This window comes from Hippichthys cyanospilos, chromosome 5 (assembly GCF_059441005.1).
Source record: "Hippichthys cyanospilos isolate Australia breed blue-spotted pipefish chromosome 5, RoL_Hcya_1.0, whole genome shotgun sequence".
NCBI lineage: Eukaryota > Metazoa > Chordata > Actinopteri > Syngnathiformes > Syngnathidae > Hippichthys > Hippichthys cyanospilos.
The window spans coordinates 10,027,915-10,051,846 of NC_142373.1; the positions used below are offsets into that span (position 1 = coordinate 10,027,915).

The 23,932-nt window shown below is 39.5% G+C and overlaps 1 protein-coding gene and 1 long non-coding RNA gene across 2 annotated transcripts in view; one reads left to right on the forward strand and one right to left on the reverse strand.

The window, feature by feature from the left end:
* The first annotated feature begins 421 nt into the window (after positions 1–421).
* cdca7a (cell division cycle associated 7a) lies at positions 422–6,669 on the forward strand. The gene is made up of 10 exons (XM_088415546.1): positions 422–549; positions 1,673–1,816; positions 1,888–2,010; positions 2,100–2,297; positions 2,396–2,470; positions 3,062–3,250; positions 3,323–3,451; positions 4,552–4,701; positions 4,769–4,905; positions 5,820–6,669. The coding sequence occupies exons 1-10, from the start codon at positions 529–531 to the stop codon at positions 5,851–5,853; spliced, it is 1,200 nt and encodes a 399-aa protein (XP_088271672.1). The 5' UTR covers positions 422–528; the 3' UTR covers positions 5,854–6,669.
* Positions 6,670–7,569: 900 nt separating this feature from the next.
* LOC148423443 (uncharacterized) overlaps positions 7,570–23,932 on the reverse strand; it is a 30,263-nt gene continuing 13,900 nt past the window's right edge. The window contains exon 3 of the long non-coding RNA XR_015865712.1: positions 7,570–9,405. This is a non-coding gene — a long non-coding RNA (uncharacterized LOC148423443). The remainder of the gene's footprint in view (positions 9,406–23,932) is intronic.

Sequence of the window (23,932 nt, forward strand, 5' to 3'; positions counted from 1 at the left end):
AACTTCATTAAGCGCAGTGAAGCGCCCTATAGGTCGCAAGCGTATACCTATAAGGAATACGCATCGCATTTTGAGTATTCTCAAAAGATATTTGTTGTATCAGTTGGCATTTGTGTTGGAGAAAATTTCATCTGGAGGGAAATAACCCTTTTACCCGCCCTGTATGCAAATTTAGAAAGAAAAATTTCGCGCTACACCGAAACACAGGGAAGATACATATAATCTATACGTGATAGACAATGCATTTTTCAAAAGATGAGTTTTTGAAATACACAAATATACAAAAATCCTATCAATATTGGGGTAATAGAAGAGAGCTAATTCGTCACACATTACAAAATGTTAAATATTTTCTTAAAGTGATTATTTTTTTTATTTAGCTTCCAGGACTTTTCAGTGGCGCGGGAAACGAACGTGAACAGCGCGCGCTCCCGAAAGCGGATGTGCATTGTTCCCTGCTAAACTCAAGAGCCGAGCAGCAGTGTTGGTCTTTTTTTCTGTCTCCCTACGACAACTTTCAAGATCAAAATGCCGTGCACACGCTCTAAGGTAACGCCAAACATTTGCTTTTTTGTAGGTTTATATGTCGCGCCGAACTCGCCACTTTCAATCCGTTTTCGTGAGATAAAGTTTCAGTTTAACCGATGAAACTATCGAGTCTAAACGTTGCCGTAGTTCAGTCAAAACTTTTACAAGCACCTGAAACTTGGCAAAAGTCATAATTGTTTGACTAACTTTGCCACAACTGCGCAGATATAACCTAAAAATATACTGTATACAAATACTGCACTACTTCGTACACGAATGAATTTTTTCAAGCTTCGTTGATAAATCGTGATTTTGAACAATCGAACGTCGTCTGATGGCTTGTGTGTCCTTCAGTGAATGCATGAAAAGTAGTTTAAAAGTTAATGGCCAACCATGTGCGTTTCTGGGCGTGTCTCGTCTATCGGGGGTTTACCCTCCCCAAAATACCCGCAGTAACTGAAAATCGCGAAGTAGGAATTCAATGTTTTTGGGTTTTTTTTGTCTTTTTTTTTTAAAGTTCCCTTTCAAAAATAAATGTATAAATCAATATTTTTCCTGTATGGTTTGATTTAGGAGTAAAATTGACCAAAAAAAAGGCAAACCTGGAATATACTAATTCCAAAAGATTTTTTTTTTTTAAATTTCACCCAGTGGTCATCCAGAGTAGTGATGGTGTAGCTGTCTTAAACTAGCGCACACATTATGTATATCATTCCTTGCCTTCTACCACTCAGCACATTTTTAAAATTTATATCTCATTGTTTATGTTGCTAGGTTGGAGTTAGCCAATGTATTTTCTTGGAAATATTTCATGTGGTTATGTACAGCACAGTCTTGTGTTTGAATTGGATTGGGAGAAGCTAGCGTACAAAAGTGGGGTAACTTATCTTATGTACATTTATTCAAATCGTTCATAGTAGTGATGAGAAAATGAAGCCTCGTGAAGGACTTTTTCGCTCCTCTCGGTGGCACTGCTGTTTAAAGATGCAGCGCGATTGTAATCCATTCGCAACGCACTAGCCTTTATCTGGAAACCGAGAAGAACTCGATCTAGAGGAGAAAAAAGTATCACAAGTGCTTCGCGAGGCTTCGTTTTCCTTTTATTAGTTTACATGCGTCACTGAGCTCCAATAATTTTCCGCAGAGTGCAGCAAGCCAGCCTACCTCCACCAGGATGAGCTTGAGGAGTTTCCGCAGCGTTCCCCTGGTTCCCGTGGAGACATCATCGTCTTCCTCCTCCGACGACAGCTGCGACAGTTTTGGTTCCGATGGAGGCTTCGCAAACACGGTAACAACACGCGCGTCGACCGATCCGAAGCGTCCGACGAGCCGCGCTAACAACGCCGTTTTGTATTTCAGAGGAGCGGCCTTCGCTCGTCCAGGCGGTTGACCGGCGAGCCGAAAGTCCCCAAGGTAACCGCGGAGGAAGATGCCCGCACTGGGTTCGAGGAGGAACTCATCAACTCTCAGATGAAAGCGATGGTGAGTTTAAAAGAAAAAAAAAAAAGGGACGTGGGGTTATCGTTTCATATTAGATTGAAATAAATATGTACACATATGTTTCCTATCAGAAAGTCAATTCTGAGCCTGCGAGACGAGGCCGCAAGCCAAACCTTTTGAAGGTGTCCATTGCCTTCCCGAGCCAAAAGGCGGGCTCAAAGAGACCCGCGTCGGAACCCCTGCCTCAACCTGAAGTGGTGGACTCTGATGAGGAAGAGGAGAACTTCTTGACCAAGAGAGCACTGAATATTAAAGAAAACAAAGAGATGGTAGGGAAAATTTGCTGTCCCCTATGTGAAGTGATCAGACTGGTTTTTGTGTGTTGATCTCTTGTTTTTGTTTGTTTGTTTGTTTTGTTTTTTTTCAGCTTGCTAAGCTGATGGCAGAACTCGACAAAGTACCGGGTCTCTTCCCCAAACAAATGACTTCTGCATCCACAACGGTAAACTAACACCCAAGCCACAATAACACAACCGTAATGTAGTGAAGCAACACTGTAAATGGACTAAAACTTGCTTTAAAAAAATGACATTCAAAAGAATTTCTTAGCGCCCTGTTTCAATTTCCATCCTCCGGGATCCAACTAAAGTCTGCTAGCTTAATGCTAACATGATGTGAAATGTCGAATCTAAAAGGAGGCTAGCAAATCTGCTATGATAATTGCAAACTTTCAAACAACAACATTTGATAGCATCAAATGTTATACCAAAGCTTTAAAGGAGGGTTAGCAAATGTCTATTAGCGTAACAAAAGTGCTAGCTTAACGCTAACATGTGAGCATCCATAGACAAATTGAAGTTAGCATAGATGCTAATTGTTATTAACGCAATCAATGCCAGGGACGTATTTTCCACTTATTTTTTATTTTTAAGAGTGGGCATTAAATCCAGCTACTTTTAACACACAATGCGGAAATACATATACACCCTCTTTGTTCTTAAAATAAATTTATTTATTATTCTATTTATTGTATCTTAAAGTAGGAAGCGTTAGCCTATCAGGATACTTAGCGTGCACCCTGCTCATTTTTTAGCCCCGGCGCGCACCTCGGCGTTCCGTGCCACAAGCCTTGAGGAGAAGCTCAGAGCGCCTATCTCGACCGCACACTCGCTCCCGCACGCTGGTTGAAGGCCCGCCCAGCCCGACGCCAGAGGAGGAAGAACCAGAGGACAAATTCAGCCTGGTGCGACGAAGCCGCCGCTACGAGGAAGTGGACGAGCCCGTAAGCTGTCGTCCGCGGTCCTGTCGCCGATGCCGCTAGCAAAGCTAACGGTTCGGCTTTATCGGTGTGCAGGTGCGCCGCCGCTCGTGCAACGGCACCAAGGCCCTCCCTCACGTGGTGCGAGCCGTGGACGAGGTCACCGAGGGCGAGCTTGAGCGCATCTGCTACAACGTGAGGGAGAAGGTGTACAACAGCGTCACTGTGAGTCCACTTGTTTTTTCCCCATGCACTTTTCATTCCCAACAACAAAAAAATGATCCAATTTCAAACTATGCTAGTGATTTATCGGAATCTGCTTTTTAAATGTCTGTAAATGCTTCTGGCCTTCAACTAGAATTCCCATTTTGTTTTAAACGAAACTCTTCAACTTACTTCCACATAGATAGATCCTTTCGCCCAGATACTAATTTTTATTTTATGGAGTGCAATAAGATGGCGGCAAAGGAAGTAAATCACTCATTTTATCTACTAGTTCATTGGGGCCAAGATGGAGGAAAAGCACTACTTTTGTCTAAATGAAGCTATTCGACACGCTTCAAAATAATTCAATGGCAGCCACAAACATCACAAAACACAACTTTTGCTTCACTGAAGCTCCTCAACTCACTTCAACATTATTCACTGACCCCAAGAAGGTGGATAAGCACTACTTTTTTTTTAAATGAAGCTCCTCAACTCACCAACATAGTTCAATGGCACCCACAAACGTCACAAAACACAACTTTTGTTCCACTGAAGCTCCTCAACTCACTTCAACATTATTCAGTGACCCCAAGAAGGTGGATAAGCACTCCCTTTTTTTTAAATGAAGCTCCTCAACTCACCAACATAATTCGTTAGTCCTAAGGCAGCAGAAGAGCACTAAACAAAGCTCCTCAATTCACTTTAACCTGGTTAATTGAGCCCAAGAAGTGTAAAAGCTCTTCTGTGTCTAAATGCAGCGCCTCAATTCACTTCAACTGATTAATTGAACTGAAAATTACATGACTTTCATCTAAATCAAACATAATTAATTGGTTCCAAGATGGCAGAAAAGCACTACTTTTGTCTAAAGCTATTCGGCATAATTCAAAATAATTCATTGTCACCCAAGACTACTTTTGTCTGAATGAAGCTCCCCAAGTCACTAGTGAATAGCACTACTTGGTATATGAAGTTCCTCAACTCACTTCCAACGTAATTCATAATTCAAGACAGTAGAGCACTACTCTACAGAGCTTCTCAATTCACTTCAACCTAGTTTAGTAATGTATTTGTCTTTAAGTTTCCGCTTTTTTTTTAATGTCGCGCCTCTCTTCCAGGGAAGCACTTGCCACCAGTGCCGGCAGAAAACGGTGGACACCAAAACCAACTGCCGCAACCCGGACTGCGTGGGCGTGCGGGGGCAGTTCTGCGGCCCGTGCCTGCGCAACCGCTACGGGGAAGAAGTGCGAGACGCTCTGCTGGATGCGGTCAGTTCCGCCAAGATGGCGCACAACGGTCCCGCCGGCTTTGTCTAATTCTGCCGGTCCCCGACAGGAGTGGCGCTGCCCGCCGTGCCGCGGCATCTGCAACTGCAGCTTCTGCCGCGCCCGCGAGGGCCGCTGCGCCACCGGGGTCCTGGTCTACCTGGCCAAATTTCACGGTTTTGACAACGTTCACGCCTACTTGAGGAGGTGAAATCATTTTTTATAGACATTATTTGATGCCTTGTATGCATAGAACAGATGGTCTGATCAAAATAAAACGTCACGCTGTTAAACTTTCGGCTTTTTTTGTTCATGGAACACAATGGATGTTATTTTCAAACAAAATATTGAATATTTGGTACATTCCAACTAAAGTGCACCATGTTTTGTGCAAATAAATAAGTGATAAGCGATTTTCAAGACAAAAAGCTCCTAATTATCCACCACGCATGCCAAGAAGAGATTGCTAATTATTTTCAGAGGCAAGCTCATTGAGTCAACTCTGCAAGCACGAGTGATACCGTATTCCTCAACTGCTTCCATGTATGTCCGCTGACGGCGCACTAGACTTTGAAAAATCCTTGAAAATATCGTACGTCTTTTCAAAATAACTGAATGTTACCAACTGTAACCCTTATAATTATCCCGAAATCAAGTTTGGTTGACTAGCATGAGGATATAAAAAACAATTTTATCCTCATGCAAGTCAGTGAGCAAATGAACACTTTTCGAAGACGCTTTTTGAGAGCCATCTTGTACGATCTAAAAAAGGCACGAAGTGTCATAACTTTGCAACATTTTCATCCAATCATCTCTCAGAAGTGATGGCACCATCCATTTCCTTTGCTTTTATTGGTTAAGACAAACATCTCCCCCTTATCCTCCATGCTTGCTAGAAAGGTAAAAAAAATCTGTCATTGTGATTTAATTATTTGAGGCAACTCTGCAAACACTAGCGATACCATATCCCAAAATACCTTAAAATACTGAAATATGTTGTAGTATTAGCTCATCCAGTGCAACGTTTGATGCTACTCCATTGTAAATTCTAACTCGATGTGACATCAAACAATATTTTCTCGATTCCAAAATGCTCTAACATGGCGGCTTTTCTGTTGCAGCTTGAAGAAGGAGCTGGACGGGATTAGCGAGTGATGAGCAGCCAACGGAGACTACAAACTGGAACTTTTTTGTGATTTGGTTTAAAAATCAAATAGCTGAGTTCATTTAGGGGAAAAAAAAGGAAAAAAAGTTGATTAGCTACTGTTTTGATCTTTGTTTTTCCTAAAAGGCTTTGTGGTTAAGATTGGGATGGGCCCCTATTTGTTTGTACAGTTTTAAGATATACCTGCTGCGTATTTTAAAGTTCAATTTTAAGGCAAGATACTTGATGTATGAGGTGATGTTTCATGACCACAATTCCTAAATCGGCAAAATTCTATGACTAACGTCAGGATTTTTTCCCTCCGGTTTCTTATTTGTAATGATTTTATTTTCTTTATAGTTTTATATTCCACCCTTTGTTGGACATAAACAAATATGTTGCACCTTAAATAAAAAAAAAAAATTGCAAATCCAACTTGGAAGGGCTACTAAATTTATTTAGCCTTTTATTGCTGTAGGAAATTGATATTTTGGCTGTTTGAGGAAAAAAAAAACATTTCTTAGCTTGCTGTCAACTAAAGATGACATCACATGATGTCAGGCGCTGTGATTGGTCGCAAGCTGATGTCATGTTCAACCAAGGCAAGTGGAAAATGTGCTTTCTAAACTTAATAATTGTAAAAGTTAACAATTTGACATAAAATACTAACTTGACGGCTTAAAAAAAATGCTGAATAAGTTTAGTATCCTTTTAAGATGATTTCATTGTTCTTCCTGCCACGATAACGCTTTTAGGCAATTAAGGTGACAATTTTATTTAATAAATACATTTCCGGACACACCAAATAAAACTTGGAGCGCAGCTGATGGGGAATTTGATTTTTTTTTTTTTTTTATGTGGATGTAAATATTGTACCATATATTAGCTGCAAGTGCCGTCTTTTACATTGTTTGAAATGTAAGCCCCCGCCCCCCAGCCCAACCTTAGGAAGGCCTATTAGCTTAGCGGGCGTGTCCCGTGGAAGGGCACGGAGCGGCGCTCGGCGATGGCGAGCCGAGCCGAGCCGCTGGCTGTGATGTACTGTAGCGCTCATATCTCCTTCATTAGATAACCGCCGCTAATGGCGTGGAAACAATTAGTGCACGCTAATGGGAGTCTTGTACCTGTAAATCATTTCGTCCTGCGCGCTCCGCTTCATTTTGTGCTCGCCCGTTGGATTCTGGACAGGTGACTGAAATTTAACCCCCTGTAACCCGCTGCTGCATTCAGCCCTTCTTTTGGAATGCGTTAACTGAACTGGACATTATTTTTATTGAGTAAAGTCAGGATCTTTGCAGAAATATCCCCGATTTCATTGCTGTTGATGAAATGTGGAGCTAAATGAAAGAGCGTGTACTCTAAGGTGTTTTTTTTTCCTTCTTTAAAACAGCCAAAATATAAACGTGGAGCAAGGTGGGGTTTTTTTTGTTGCCAAATAACAAAAATAACTATAGTTTTGCAAAATAAGCCATTTTTTTCACCAAAAATAAGTCTCTTCTTGCATTTTTTCCCCAGAAAATAATAACCATGTAAAATAGATATTTATTTATGCAAAACAAAACAGCATTTTATACAAAAACGACCATCTATAGTAAGACTTTTTTTTTTCTTAAAAACCACCATAGTAAGACTTTTTTTTCACAAAGTTTTTTTTTTTTTTGGAGAACTATTTTTCAAGATAATAGCTATGTATAGTAAGACAGTTTTTCATTTTTTTTTGTCAAAAACCACCATGACTTCTTTCGCAAAAAAAACGTTTTTTTGGAGAATATTTTTTTTTAAATAATGGCCATGTATAGTAAGGTGTTTTTCCAAAACATGACCATGTATAGTAAGACTTTTTTTCACAAAAACAAGTATAGTTTTTTGGGGAAAATAATTTTTCAAAATAATGGCCATGTATAGCAAGGTGTTTTTCCACAAGTGAGACATTTTTAAACAAAAATCGAGCACGAATAGTAAGAATATCATTTTTCGCAAAATGAATTTATTGTCACCTTTTTTTTTGGCAAAAAAACTTGACCATGTAAAATGATAATGTTTAGTAAGTAAAAAAACAAAGATGTCAACTGGCTTCATAGTTTAGAGAAACACCGAAGAATAGCGTCTATTGATAAATATTGGATAGTTTTATTTATTTTGAAAATGTACTGTAAATCAGTTGTCTTGTGTGAAAACGTTTTATACCTGGAACGGCACGGCCCAGATTTGGTTGCGTATAAGCGCAACTCCTGCGAAAACGTCTCATTTCCGAACGTACGAGCGGCACTGGATAATCCCGCACTTGTTTTAAATAGCGGTGATCTTCCACTTTGGGGCGATGAATATTTGGCCAAGTAATTGTTTACAAGGCTTCAGCATCCAGTTGATCTGCTAATCACGCTATGAAATACAATATTTATTCATTAGAGCAGATTTAATGAGGCCTCGCGGTGCTAATTACCAAAACCAGCGTAGCAGTAAATGAGCAGCGTGTGGCGGCGGGCTGCGGGGTACCACTAACCCAGGGACGGGGGTGTCGGGGGTCGGAGGGAGGGGCGGAGCCGGGGACGCGGCCGTACATCACGTGACGGCCGGCGGACGCAACCTTAAGCTCGGACTTCGGCGGAATATTTGAATTTTTTCAATTCCGCAGCATGTTATGAGTCAGTTCAGAAAATTCCCATCATAAATTTCTACATCAAATTGTGATCTTCTTGAAGGTATAATTAGCTTGTCTTATGTCAGCAAACAGTTCTCCGGACTGTTTCGAGTTTTCCTTTGAGAGCCACTACAGGTTTTGGGAACTGCAGCTTCTATTTGTACGCGCGTGCGGGGATAAGCCATGGTTTCGTAGCATAATAAAGATTTTGATTGACTGATATTTCCGTTACGGCTGCAGGGAAAAGTGGAGACTGCTGATTTGCCTCAGAGACCGCAAGGCACAATCACAAGCCAGGGGTTAAACACAACTCATTACCGTATTTTACGCGCTATAGGGCGCATCTAAAAGCCTTCGTTTTATTCAAAAGCCGACGGTGCGCCTTATAATCAGGTGCGCCTTATATATGGATCGATATTGGGATCGGTAGATGGGGAATAAGTAAGCTTGACCTGTTTCTTTTGTGTGTTTACAGTTGAACAAGGTTGCTCATATTGACTGAGTTATTATGCTATTGAGAGTTTGGAGTTATTATAGAGTTTTACAATATGTCATTAATTGAGGGTGCGCCTTATAATCCGGTGCGCCTTATAGTGCGGAAAATACGGTATTGCCAGTTAGTTTGGCAGGCCTCCGTGTCTCTGATAAGGGGGCTTTTCCAGGTGAAATCTGAAGACGCATCTCAAATGTTCTACAACCTTTACAGAAAACATCAAAAATGTAGAACACACCTCCAACTGTTCGACACATTCCAGAGAATTGGGACAGCTCCTTATTTGATGAAACCGTTGATCAATTTATGATCCTCCTCTTCCCGCCATGTGAAGGAAACGGCACTTTGGTTGCGCTCTCCGGGTGACATTATCCCAAGCGAAGAGCTGTCTGCAGTTGCTCCATCTCACAAGGAAATTGCCAAGTCACCCTAACAAAGGAAAAGCACAAGTGCACTTAGTGCTGCTATTAAAAGCGGGATAGGGTGAAATATTCACTCGTTCAGTTTGCCGGCGAACACATCATTGTGTGTTTTGTTTTTATGATTTGCATCTGCTTGGCCTAACTTTACACACACACACACACACACACACACACACATATATATGTATATATATATATATATATATATATATATATATATATATATATATGATTGTTTTTTTTTAAATTAAAGAGAGGAACAAGAAGATGCCATGCAAGGATTGATTTTGACTTTAAACAGCTTTTTAACTTTGCAGTATTCTGCCGGTGTTAAGTTAAAAATATCCCTCCATTTTCTTACTTTCATTAAATATGTTGGTGCTAAACATGTCGAAGATAGAAAGTTGCTCAAAGCAGGAAAAAAAGGGAAAAAAAGGTAAAAGGTTAAAAAAAACTCCCATAAATATCTTACGACCTGCGGCTTTTGTATGTATGCGACAAAAATTTTTTTTCGCTTATGATTGCTGCTGCATCTTATTTACTGGTGTTTAATTAATGGTGTTTAATTAAATGGACAATAAAGATAATTCTGGCTCTAAAATAGATGACTAAAATGGGCAAGCTAATCTTGATTATATGAGCAATTCCTTTCTAACGATTGCAAAGCACAAAAAATACTCACTTTACCTATCATAAAAAAAGTGTTGTTTCCATTTGTATTTGGATTACAAGTGTCATTCTCGCTGCTACCTAACGGGGGAGCTCTAATGCAGGCAACTCAATTGCTCCAACTTTCAATAGGCTTTGTCGATATAGCTTATTTACCAGGAGAAGACAACCCAAACGTGACATGTTTCCCTGTTGCGAGGTCTGAACACTGCTGTGAAAGTTGAGATTCTCAGCAGGAAGACTTTAGCAGCAGGAGGGGGGAGATGGGGGGGGGGGGGGGGGGGGGGGGACACTGGGCCATAATCTGTGAATCCATTCCTACCTGAAAGTGAGAACTGGTACATTAGATGGATTTTATTGAGATCATACTTTATAAATGGGGCATGGAGGAGCGTACGGCCTTGATATGGCGGTGCTCACGTGCTTCATTAATTTTTACTTCATTAAGTCCTTCAGAGACTTGGTCACACCGGTCGCAGTCGTGCTCGTGAATCCGGGAAACAGGACACAGGGAGGATTTTTTACAAGAGTGGATACATATTGTCCAAACAAATCTCTAAAACGGACAAGGTCACAGTGACCGGATATGACCGGCGGACCATAAACGCACAATTTAGCTTCATGCTAAGATTAACAAACAGTGCGAAAAGCCCTAGCTAACGACTAGCATTAGCGTCACGGTGTTATGTCCCGTAAGAAACGGATGAAATGAAAAACAGCAATTTAAAAATGTATTTGATCAAATATTTGTATTTTTTTCATTTTATCAATTCATAATTTGCTTCAACGTTTATAACCACCGCGTTAGCTATACTAGTTTTGCTAGCTTGTTTCTTAACATTAAGCTAGCAGGCTTAAAGGCAAAGTTATGCTGTTTTGTTGAATGTTGGTTAAATTTTCTGGATGTGATAATAAACAATTTAAAGCAAACACTTGACTTTTTACTTTCAAGAATTGTTCAATATTAGACAGCATCTTATTGTAAAAATGACATCTAATCCTTTTATCCAAAATTTTAAGTGTCAGACTTCTTCTCAAAAAGAAATCATTATGAATAAATATTATACAGACAAATATTCAACATAAAGTATCCTGTTTTGGAATTATGGTAGAGATGTGTTCACAAAAAATAAATCATGAATTTGACAGGTAACGAGAGGTGGCACATGACAAGTTGGGTCCAACCAATCAAGGGTGGGGGCGAATCTGGCTTTTTACAATCCAGAAACTGAACATAACATTTCTTTTATGAGATTATTTTTTTCCTGAAACAATTAATTCAATAATAATTTTTTAAAAAAGATTTTTGCATGTTTATTTTATTTAAAATCAGGAGTAGTTCCTTCAAGTACCCCCACTGGTTTCGTTCATGCCGCAGGCCCCAAAAAATGTGGACGGCGGGCCACAAATGACCCCCGAGCCTTAGTTTGGCCACCCCTATTCTAAGAATTCAAGTTGTTTAACATATCAAAGCCTCGACCCCAAATAACCCGGCATAGCTTCTTCCTTGTTTGACCCCGTCGCTGAGTTTAGGTGACTTGAAACCAGTTCTTTTGCAGACAAACAGCTGCTTGGACTTTTGCGCAACACGTCCCCCGAGAATCCGTCACTTGTTCGACTCTCGCTGCGCACGACAACATCAGCCGCTAAATGATACAACCCCGACTCCTTAATATTTCAAATCTGTTGCGACAGCTGGCTGGAGGAGAAAAGGGAAAAAAAAAGCATCTCACTGTCATGACATGTTCCGTCCAACAATATCTCTCATGACACAATGTATTTTGAAGCTGCCTTCCTCTTAAAAACAACACCCAGAAAGAGAGAGCGAGAGAGCTCGGGGATAATTAGCGCCAGACGCTAATAATAATCTCCGAGATTATTTCCACCACTTAAAAGCGGCACACATTGTTCGCAGTGCGGCCGGGCATCCCGAACCGAGCGCGTTCGCGGTTTCCATTTCATCCCAGCTGGAAAACGTTGCACATGTGCGCCATCTCGCCGGTATCAAAATAATGGAGACCATGCCCAAAAAAAAAGCACTCGAGAAAACCAAACGCTGCAATTTTATTGTCAACTGCCATCTTATTTTTAATAGTTAGGAACAAAGACATGTTACGAAGTCATAATCGCTCCAAATGGCGTGACGCCTTTTAAAAACTCCGTTAAATGTTACTTTAGCCCGGGCTTAGTAAATAACATCACGTGAGACGTTTTTATGAGACGACTGACTTGCCATGTCACGTGAGCAAAAGCAAAGCAGAGAATATTCACATTTTGCCATCCCATAGCCTCTCACGTTTGTTAGGAATATTTTGGAAGAAATAAAATTGAAATATACTATAGTTATCGAGGGTAAAACTCACTTCTGCATTGCTTGTTTCTCTGCTGTCTTAGTCTGTTTCGCAAAAAAACAAAACCAAAAAATAAGCATGTACTGTATACTTTTTGCAAAAAATACATACATAGTACATAGGTAGTAATGTTTTCTTCCTATAATAAGCAACCATAAGATGTTTTTATCCATAAACAACAACAATAAGTCATTTTTTGCCAAAAAAAGAGCAGAGAATATTCAAATTTGCCATCATTCATAACCGCTCAAGTCAACGTTCATTAGAAAGATCTTTGAAAAAATACAAATACAAATACCATAGTTATTAAGGGTAAAGCTAACTTGTGTATTGTTTGGTTTTCTATTGTTTTAATGTCTGTTTCGCAAAAAAAAAAAAGGCATATTTTTGACGAAAAAGACCATTTTTAAGGTGGCTTTTTTAAAAAAAATGACAATGTAAGGCGTTTTTTGCCTCACTAAAAATGACCATGTATAATAAGGCCTTTTATCCAAAAAACATTTTTTTTAAGGCTTTTTTTCACAAAAAAAATGACGTATGTGTATTAAGGCTGTTATTTTTCCTCGCAAAAGCCAAACATGTATAATAAGGCCTATTCATCTAAAAAACAAGAACATGAGCCATGTCGACAAAAAATAAAAGATTAAGACCTTACTTTTTTAAGACAATGTATAAGAAAGACATTTTACACCCCAAAACAGTTATTTTTCCACGCAAAAAACGCCCAAGTACAATAAGGTCTTTTTAAGCAAATAATGACCATGTTTAGGTGCTTTTTTTTTTTTAATACCCCAAAAAATGACAATGTATAATAAGGTGATTTTTTTTTTTTTTTTTTTAAGACCATGTACAGGAAGGTGTTTCCCCCCAAAAAACAACCAAAAATAGTATCTCCCCTCAAAAAACTACAACCGTTTTTCTTTCGCGAAAAATGACCATGTACATTTAAAACAAAACAAAGTGACACAACATTTTGTAAATAAGTTCCCTGTAACACAATTTATCAATACGTTGCTTCATGTTCCATATAATTTGCTCTTACTTTGAAAGTAAATGTACTGTCCCTGTTATGGTCTTAAAATGTATTCATTTAAATTTGCTGTTAGTTTTTTTTTTTTTTTGAACAGATTTGGTAACGTTAACCGGTTTGCGCGATGAGAGATTGAATTTGAATCACTTATATTTGAATTTTAATCGCTACGCTTCTACAAATGCATTACGACATTTGAATTAGAATCATAATGTTTGAATTTGGATTTTTTTTTCATTTAAATGATACTAAGATTCAGTTTTCAACACACACACACACACACACACACAATCCAATTCAAACTGTGTGCACAGTTTAACATCACTGATTGTAAAAGTCTGATAAAGAGACATGACCTCAAAACAATTTCTTCTCCTTGTAGCAAATGAGGAGTTCAAATAGAGTGAAATTAATCTCTAAATCCATTTTTCTACAGATCCCTTCAGGCACTAAGAGGGGCTCCCCACTTTGACTTTTGGGGGGGGGGGATCTAGTTAACAAAATAATCCCAAAGCTATTTTCATTTAAATAACACTTTGTATTTTGTGGAAAATCTTTGGCTAAATATAATTGGCAAAATGTAAAATGTGACCCCGGGGGCCGGCCGTTGGGGCCCCGAGCCGCTCGGGCTGTCGGGCTTCAGTCGCCGAGGACCCGTCTGGCGCGCGGATTGAATTTGTCCTCTCTCATGTCAACGACAGCAAAACAATTAAGCGCGCGTCGGAGTGCGTGGCACTTGACACACTTCCTCACCTCGCCGGGGCCAACGTCTGCCGAGGGAACGTCATTACTGGCGCGCTCCCGCAAAAGACTCCGTTGTTATTTTTCCCGTTCGGCGACGTTTCAATTATGGCGGCCGATGGCGATAATAAACGAGTCTTTTGGAGGTCTCCGGAAAGCTGCGCAAAGTTTGTCGTCGGAGATGATCAAACAATCCCGCGGCTAATGGCGGCGGCTGACATGGCCGCTGAATACAGATCAGCTTTAATTGTGGCGCCTCCGACTGTCAACGCGGGCCTTTCAATCGGCCACAATTTGCTCGCTTCCGTCTCTTAAATGCTCTTTCCAATTAAACGCTTTACAATTCATGATCTTCACTCAAGGTTAAATGAAAGCAGTTATTCCTGTCAGCTAGGTGATTAAAGGCTGCCCACACCAGGCACTTTCTCCGGGAAAAAGAAAAAAAAAAAAAGAAACTTGGGATCTTTATTCATTATATGCAGTCTTGCGACATAAAGGCCCCGGCACAGTGGCTCTTAATCACCTTGTTCTCTTTAAATCTTACTTCAGGTCGCAAGCAGGAAGCAGGGCAAATTACAACGTGATACATATGCTAATTAGAGAGTTGAAGCTTACACCGGATATCGTTTCAAAAAATATTTCATTGCACTTTCAGTGAAGAGTAGTAGCAAAAGCACCTTTAAGTTTCCCCATTTCTCACTCATATATTTGTTGTGATATGTTGTGGTCAAGTTCCAAAACGTTTGGCTAATGTTAGCATTTGGAGGAACAACGCTAAGCAAGCTAACTGTAATGTTTATCAAATATATTTTGGCTAAAAGTATGAGTGGATGAGCAAACGTTGGACTACATTTCGCAAGATAACTGTGTCATGTTTAAGATATGCTGCATGCTAATGTTAGCATTGGTATTTTAACAGTGTAATGTTCAGTTCAAAATCATGTTTTGGCAAATGTTAGCATTTAATCAGCACAAAGTGCACCTATAATGTACTTATAAGCTACCTGTAATTTTTAACAAGTATTGGATACTGCAAAGGTGTCAAAGGCAAGGCCCAGGGGCCATATGCGGCCTGCCACATCCATTTATGTGGCCCGCATTTTGACTTCAGGTTTCTGGCTAAAATACCAAACGAGCAAGTTGTCTTCAATATTTAATTTTTTTTGGGAGAAAAAAATAACACTAGCAAAACTAGGCAAGTGTGTGACTAACACTGTAACACGCTTAAAATGTATTTGACTTCACAATCATTCCGGCCTTCTGACTGAAACTATGATGAAAATGAGTTCAACATCTCCGGTCTAACGTTAGGCTGATTTAACATTTGCTGAATCCATGTTGGATTGCCCTTAGCAAGCTAACTGTGTAGCATTTAAAAATACATGTTTTGGCTTGATGAGTAACTATCGGACCTACATTTAGCATGTCAACAGCGTAATGTTTAAAAATATATTTTGCTAATATTAGCATTTAATGAGCACACAGTGGACCAATACTTTGCAAGCTAGCTGTAAAGTGTTTAACAAGTATTATTTGTCTGATGTTAGGCTAATTTAGCATTTGGTGAAAGACTACACTTAGCAAGCTAACTGTGTCACATGCTTTGGCTAATGTTAGCATTTAATGAGTACCCATTGGACCAACATGTTAACTGTGTAATGTTTAAAATACATACAGTACTCTGGCAAATGTTAGCTTTTACTGAGCACACAGTGGACTTTACTTTGCAAACTAACTGTATTTTTAACACGTATAATTTGTCTAATGCTGAGCTAATTTAGAATTTGCTGAATCCATTTTGGACTACACTTAGCAAGCGAACTTGCGATTACCTTGCTGCAGTACTTTCTCATCCTGATTTCTTCTAATTAAAATCATCCTCATTAAAAACCACATCAGATCTTCAGACAATTGAGGTGATATTTTGCCAACTGTAGCTGAACTTTAAGCGAGATGAACGCCGTAGCGCGTTATTAATGAGCGAGTAACGCGCGTGTAAAAGTGGCTTTCGGGCGTCACCGTGATGAATGTGACAATAGAGGTGAAGAGCTTGTTGACTAATGACTATTGTCCGGGGACGTCACCCCAGTGCCCTCTCAAATAGAAAGCCAGCGTCTGCATTTCACACTTCAAATGATCTTCATAATTCACTCTATCTGGCAGTAATTATGCTGATTGTTTAAGGAACAACTTTTATTTTGCCTGCTGCTATGATAATAACAAGAATATGCTCCTACCTCAATTTTATATATATATATATATATATATATATATATATATATATATATATATATATATATATATATATATATATATATATATATATATATATATATATATATATATATATATATAAATATACAGTATGCTTATTTTTTAACAAGCAGTATATAAAAAGGCTTCAAGGCATGACGCTTACAAATAATAAAATAATAATAAAAATAAACTCAAATAAATACATAAATAATAATGAAAAGAAATGGCACACAGGGCAACACAGCTAACTTAATTGCTGATTGCAAATCAATGAAAAATATTAAGCCTACGGTACATAGAAGCAAGCACATTATTTTCTTTTAAGCAAGTTGTAATCAATCGGTGGTCAAAATGTCATTTTTGGGCATTTCAAACCGAATTTATTCCAATTTTTTGTCAATCGGATGAATCGCGCAAGCTTTCGCATCGCATCGAGAAAGACCTCCATAACACAGTTTAGCAATGAGTTGCTCCAAATGATTAGCTCTCAATTTGAAATGGAAAACGCACCGCTCTCATTTTCGAACCGCTGAGCAACAACACCACCACAAACATCGCTTAAGTGTTAGCGGAGACCACGATTCGACTAGCAGTCTATAAGAAAAGACAAGATCAAATAGTTCTAGCGCATTGCTTTTGACAGTGACAAAAATTGGCACGGAAGAGGCACATTTGAAGCTCGGGGGTCCTTGTGAATAAGTAAGTCTGTGGGTGACATGAAATCTCCTCTCAAAGCAGCAATCCCGCACAGCGTCCCAGCGTAGAGACCATTTCAACTCTAGAAGGGCGCCGAAACAACAGCAGTTGGTCTCCTTTAAACAAGCCTGAGCTAAAGGAGAGAAATAAATAAAGCCCCCGGCGCTTGGCTTTAATGTATTCAATTAACTGGGGGTCCCTCCGGAGAACGTTCGGAGAAAGAGACAGCGCATCGCCCGGAGATGAATACGCTCAATGCGCTCGTTCTCGACGAGCGTGATTGGAAACCTTCCTCAACAGGTTGGCGCTTAATTCAACTTGGCTTTGTGACGTTCGCTAGCTTTCCAGGGAAAAAAGTACACTGAAAAGGCGGTGAAAGTTTTGCCGCGCGTCGGCATGTTGTTTACTGTTGGAATTCACAGGTCTTGCCGTCACCATCAAAGAACATGGAATTATCTCTGATTCAATCACAGACAATTATGTTTTGAAATGAGAGAAATCCAGCAGTCGATTTGGAGTGGGAGGGCTAATTATATGCTAGTCATTACTGTTCCCGTAATAGCGCTGGCAGACATCCACGTACTGTATGAACATACGGCACTTGTTGGAAAAATGTATAGTGACAATAGCAGCGGTGGGCGTTTTACATTATTTATGCGGGTCCGTCATTCGCAGTCCCGTCGGAACGCGGGCCCGTCCCGTTGCTGCCGGTCCGTCGTTTTGGAAAGTTTACTTGCAGCTGTAATCGTCTGTGCAAGTTTTAATGGCGTTTAAAAAAAACTTGCTCAAGTAAATAACAATCATACCTCTGGTTGGAACCAAAGCTAAATCTTATCGTCTTCCCTAATGTTTGTTATTCAATCATCCAAATAAGGTAGGCAAAACAATGACAAAGCACACTAAATCCACTCCGCAATGCCTAGCGTGTGTGCAAGAGCATGTAAGCTATACATTGGTTTAATGGAGTGCTTCACAATAATATTTTGCCAACACCCCCCAACTCAATGACTATAAGAGTATTATCTATAAAGAAAAATTAGAAGTATACCTAAAGCTCCTGGAAAAGCAATTAAAATACATTTTTAACAACTGTTCATTTCCTACAGTGTTTATACAGATTAGTCTTAAAACAGAAAACAAACAAAAAAAACGAGTACATCAAAGTGCCTGTAACTTTAAAAAAAAAAGTCTTATTTTATTGCAATTGCACTTCACATAACAAAAACAAAGCAAAATTTGGACAATGATCATTTTTGCACACAAAATCCTGGCCTAGGTCCTGGCGAGGAGTTGATGTTTGTTCATTTTGTTTGTACGCCACTTAAACCCTAACAACTATGACGCGTCGCAAAGGAGCGTGCGAGGGGGGTGCCCCAAATCCTTCTTTTGTGTTTAAGCGCGGCCTGAAAAGCGCGGGCGCTCTCATAATGCGGCGCGGAGAATGAGATTGGCGAGTCGGCACCCGACCGCAGTCGTGACTCCAAGTCGCTCTCGCGTCGGACTTATTGGGCTTGCGGCCATCCTTGATTGCACCGGGGCGCTCGCCCCGCCTCCTTTGCAGATCCTAATCGGGTCAGGGTTGACTGATGACACGGCTTCCTGCCCCTCATAGAAGCCGGCTTCGGCTTTATCAATGGACCCAAACTGCTTGCTAATTAGACTCATTTCCTCTCGCATGCATTATTTATTCCAATTGTAAATGATGAGAGGCCATCAGAGCGTATCGCGCCAAAACATTAGGCACGCTTGCTATTTTCTCACCTCTGAATCATGTCCGCATTAAAAAAAATGCCATTATTTTCAATCATATCGCGGTAACTTGAATTCTTTTCCATGGTTCTGCTCAAAATGAAAAACTCATAAAACACTTGAATTATTTACTACAGAAAGTGAAGTCCTGCGCAGATTTTTCTATTGTTATGATTATAGCTAAAAAAAAATATTTTGGCAAGATGATAAATTTGCCCATTTGCATTTGTTTGATATGGGAATCATATTGTTAGCCTAACAGCATCATTTACGGTGGTCCTGAAGCGCAAATCTCAAAAACAAATAACCAAGCAAGCCAAAAAAGTTAATTGCAAAAAAAAACAACAACAAAAAAACAGCAACAAACAAGCCAAAAAAGTTAATTGCAAAAAAAAAACAACAAAAAAAACAGCAACAAACAAATGACTAACGGTAAAACACTACAAACCACAAACCAGGAATCAAAAACCAAAATATGAAACATGCAAAAAAATGAATGGCAAACAAAAATATACAAAAGCAAAAGAAAATGATCTGCCGAAAAAAACAACAAAAAAGCTCTTTGCAAAAGAAAACACAACTGCAAATCAGGAATCGCAAACAAAAAATAATGGCAAGCGTAAAAATACAAAAACATATCACAAAAGGTAAAACACACATACAAACCAAGTATCACTAACAAGTTATTTTTTATGTTTTTTTTTGGCGGGTTGAAATTCTCGGATTGAGGGAACTCAAAAATGACCTAAAACATTTCGTAACCAAATCTCTTTGTGCCCCATCAGTGATTTAAAATTTTGAATATGTAGCAAACTAAATATGTAAACAAAGTGGTTTATGTACATGGTCACTTATCCCCAACCCTTTCTGATTACATCTACTTTAATCATTTTCTGGAGGAAAAAAAAACAAAACAACTAATTGCATTCCTATCTGGAAGAAATATACAAAGCAAGGAAAAAAAAATAATTACGACTTGATGGAATTGGCAATTCTTTAAAATGAACAATCACTATGTTACTTTGCAAAATGGAAAGAAAAAGACTGCAGGGAAAGTTTGGAATAATTGCGCATCTCGAAGTGGCATTTTGGCGCCGGCTCACCTGAAGCGGCGGCTTGTGTGACGCGCAGCTCTCGGAGCTCTCGGAGCTCTCGGAGCTCTCGGAGCACAATACGCCCTGATGAGGTCAATAAAAACAGCCTAATGATTGCGCCGTGACGAGACGCGTCGCCATTCTCGCCTAAGCGGACAATACGGCTCACTTTTATTTGCACTTTCAAAGTTAATGCGGACTTTTAAGCCGTCATTAAAAAAAAAAAAATCTCTTTGTGCAATGATATGCTTTTGCGCGCCATTTTTTTTTTTTTTTTTGGCTCGAACAATAGCAAATTACGCCGGTGGAAGAACATGAAAATCTTTTAAAATGAATAATACATTTAGTGATTGCAAATAATTGCCTCCGGGGGCTTATTTGGCCCGGGTCGCGCACGGCGACTCCTTTGGAAGGAACGCGAGGACGTGAACCCTTGGCCTCGCTGATGAGGCCTATTCACAGCAGTGTGCCCCCTAACGCTCCTTATGCGGCGGGCTGATGAGGAGTCGGCCGTTTGAGTTTTACTTCGTGAGGCGTTTACGTCCTCGTCTTGCTTTGCCACTCAAACGGTATCGTAACATCTCATTGTTTTGTTTTTTTTTTTTTTAAATGTAACTGTCCTGAGCCAATGAAAACCGCCGTTCAAAAATATAGTTCGGTAAAAAGTCGCTTCTCATATATTACAATTTTTCACGAAATAAACTATACTACGCCAGCGGTTGTACACACTATTTAATGCAGAGTTGGTTTACTTGGGGAAAAAAAAAAAAAAAAAAAAAAAAAATATATATATATATATATATATTAATATATATAATCTATTTATTAATATATATATATAAATTAATTTATATTAATTAATATTTATTAATTTATATATATATATATATATATATATATATATATATATATATATATATATATATATAAATTAATAAACATAATAGATAAAACTAAAATAATAGAAAATATATACATTTATAAATATAATAGATTAAAAAAAATACACTAGGTAGCTGTGGATTTTGTAAAGATCGGGCCTCATTTATAGACTTTTTAACATACAGAAAAATTAAATGATGCAAGGGCCACTTTAAAATTTTGCTACTTTAATCCATTAAATGCGCCAAAAATTAAAACAAGTCAATATGTCTCAGACTAGATCGGTGCTTCTAATTTATTTTTTTGCATAGCCCCTCAACCCCCCCCACAGGAAAGAGAAAACATTTTGCGCCACGCTACTCACTACAGTGGCTATAAATATTATCTATGAAAAAAAACAACAATTGTATAAGTGTACCTTCTGAGTTTATACAATTTACAACTTAGTCTGAAACTGAAAAAAAAAAAAAAAACCCATCAAGGTGCCTGAAATAAAGCAAAATATGTTAACCCTTACCATTTGTTTTTGGTCATTTGGCCTATGATGTTTTTTTGTTTTTTTTGAAAGCGGTATCCTGATTCTAATGGAGTCAGGGGTCCAACGGCGAGTGGACAGTGATTGCGGCTTCGGGGTATGATTCTGTGTCTGACACTACTTGGGTGAATTCGCCCCAAATTTGTGGTTTGTTTTGCAACCCCCAAAAAATGTGACAACACCCAAAGTTGTCCTTTCTTGTTTTTAAGCTAATCGTGCCGCACTCTTCGGCGGTTTCAGGTATAAAACAAGCTTTGTGGAACGTTAGCAGGACTGAAAGAAAAATATACAAAGATTCGCAGGCATTGTCTTCCATTTGTAAAGACGTACCCGGGGAAATCATCAGAAAAACACACAAATAATCCGGCACGCTGGAATAATTACATGAGGGCGTCCAGAGCTCTCTTATGGAAGATATCAGCTTCTACCATGTCTGGGCTTGGACTATATCGCAACCGAGGAAACTCCCATTCCGGTCAGCAAAAAGGCCCCTTGACAGGACATGCGGGCATCGAGTGACCCATTGGACTCAAGCCAAATTGACAAGTCAACAATTTCCTCGTCCTCAGGGACGGAGGACAAATTCCCACGCCGATCACGTAGTCCGATACCATCTCGAAAACGAGATGAATATCCATCCGTCGAGCCGTTTACTGAACTAGTCGCCGGCCAATCACATCACGGGATGTGGGAGGAACACCCATGTGGGCACGGGGAGAACACGCAAACTCCGCACAGGAACCCCGAAGCCGCCCCGGGATGAACATTCTGTCGCTCGGGAGTTCGAAAGTTTCTCTGAAAACTTCCTGCCCCCCCCCCGCGGGCACAAACACGTTGCCCCCGATTGGCACGCCGTCATTGGCCCGATGAAAGTACGCGACTTAAAAATATACCTGGCTGCGTATAGCGCACGACATATCCAGCAGACGCAATCGGTCTAATAGCGTTTCCGGCAATTTCTGGCAGGGTAATTCCGAACGCTTTGCAATCATCAGAAGTATCAAGTCGGGGTCAAAGCCGTGAAAAGAAGGGTTTCATCCGTAAATTGACACAAATCTATTAGAAAGCGACTCGTGCGATGATGACTGCGGTAACGAGCGGCGGGGGAGCAGCCAGGTGGAAAAGTTCTGCGGCTCGCGCCTTCACTTGACGGAGTCGCCGTAGGAGCCGGCACTTAGCCTAATAAGACGAGTAGCCCGGCAACACGCAATTAAACGGCCCCGAGCGAAATGAGCTCTCGGGTCATGTTTAATGGGCAGAGAGCTCATCAAGATGGGGCCGAGCGGGAGAGGAACGCCGCGCGGGAATTTGCCCGACGAAAAATTCCCCATGCCGTATTACGGCATATCGAGCATGAAAGGTTAACTTTAACGTGCATTTGACAGTGTGGAAGAAAAAAAGGTGTGTGTGTGGGGGGGTTTTAACCCTAACCCTAACCCCTAACCCTAACCCGAACCCCATTAGCTAAAAAAATAGGGAACCGTCGGGGTCCATTTTGAGATGTATGAGACTGGATTAATAACTGAACCCCCAGGTACAAATAAGTACTCTGGCGTTAGGCCCTCTCAAGCAGTTTATTACTTGAAGGTACTTGAAGGAACTTCAGGTCGTACTCGAGGGTTTAAATCAAACAAACAAACTTGCAAAAATCCTTTCAAAATAATGATTGAATTCATTCATTGTTTCGGGAAAATATAAGTTCATAATACACATTTTATGGTCAGTTTCACTATTGTGAAAAGCCAGGTTCTCCCCCACCCAACTTGTTAGATGCCACCTCTCGTTACCTGTCAAGTTCATTCTTTCATTTTGTCAACACATCTCTACTATGATCCCAAAAGAGGAGACTTTAGTTGAATATTTTTCTGTGGACAAATATTTACTTTTGAGAACAGGTATGCAAATTTGTGTTCAATATTTTATGTGGAAAAATACTAATAATGAAGTTAATCATTTATTTCTGTGAACAGATCTCTACAGTAACTCCAAAACAGGACACTTTATGTTGATTTTTTTTTTTTTTTTGTGGACAAATATTCATTTATAATTTTTGAGAACAGGCCTGAAATATTTATTAATAATTGTTATATCTTTTGATAACAGATTTCTTCTATGATCCAAAAGAGGACACTTTAGGTTGGTTATTTTTTAGTGGACAAATACTTAGCGATACATACCGTACTTCTTTTTTTTGAGGTCTGACACTCTATATTGATGATTTTTTTTTGTATAACCATTTATAACCACCGCACGGGATTAACAATTGACCCCCTAAATACAAATAAGTACCCTTAGATTAGATGAATCCAGCGGGCCCTATAAAATACAGCACACCACGTATAGAACCGCATATAACACAAATCTCATCCTCTGATGTAATATAAAAAAAAATCCAAATCTGATATTTGCAATAACGATCTAAAAATCCCCCTCTGTGATTTTGTAAGCAAATGACACGTGAGATTAACCTTTGCGTCCATACAACTGAATGAGATGAAAACGCCGCATTCATCTTTTGTTGCTTACGCACA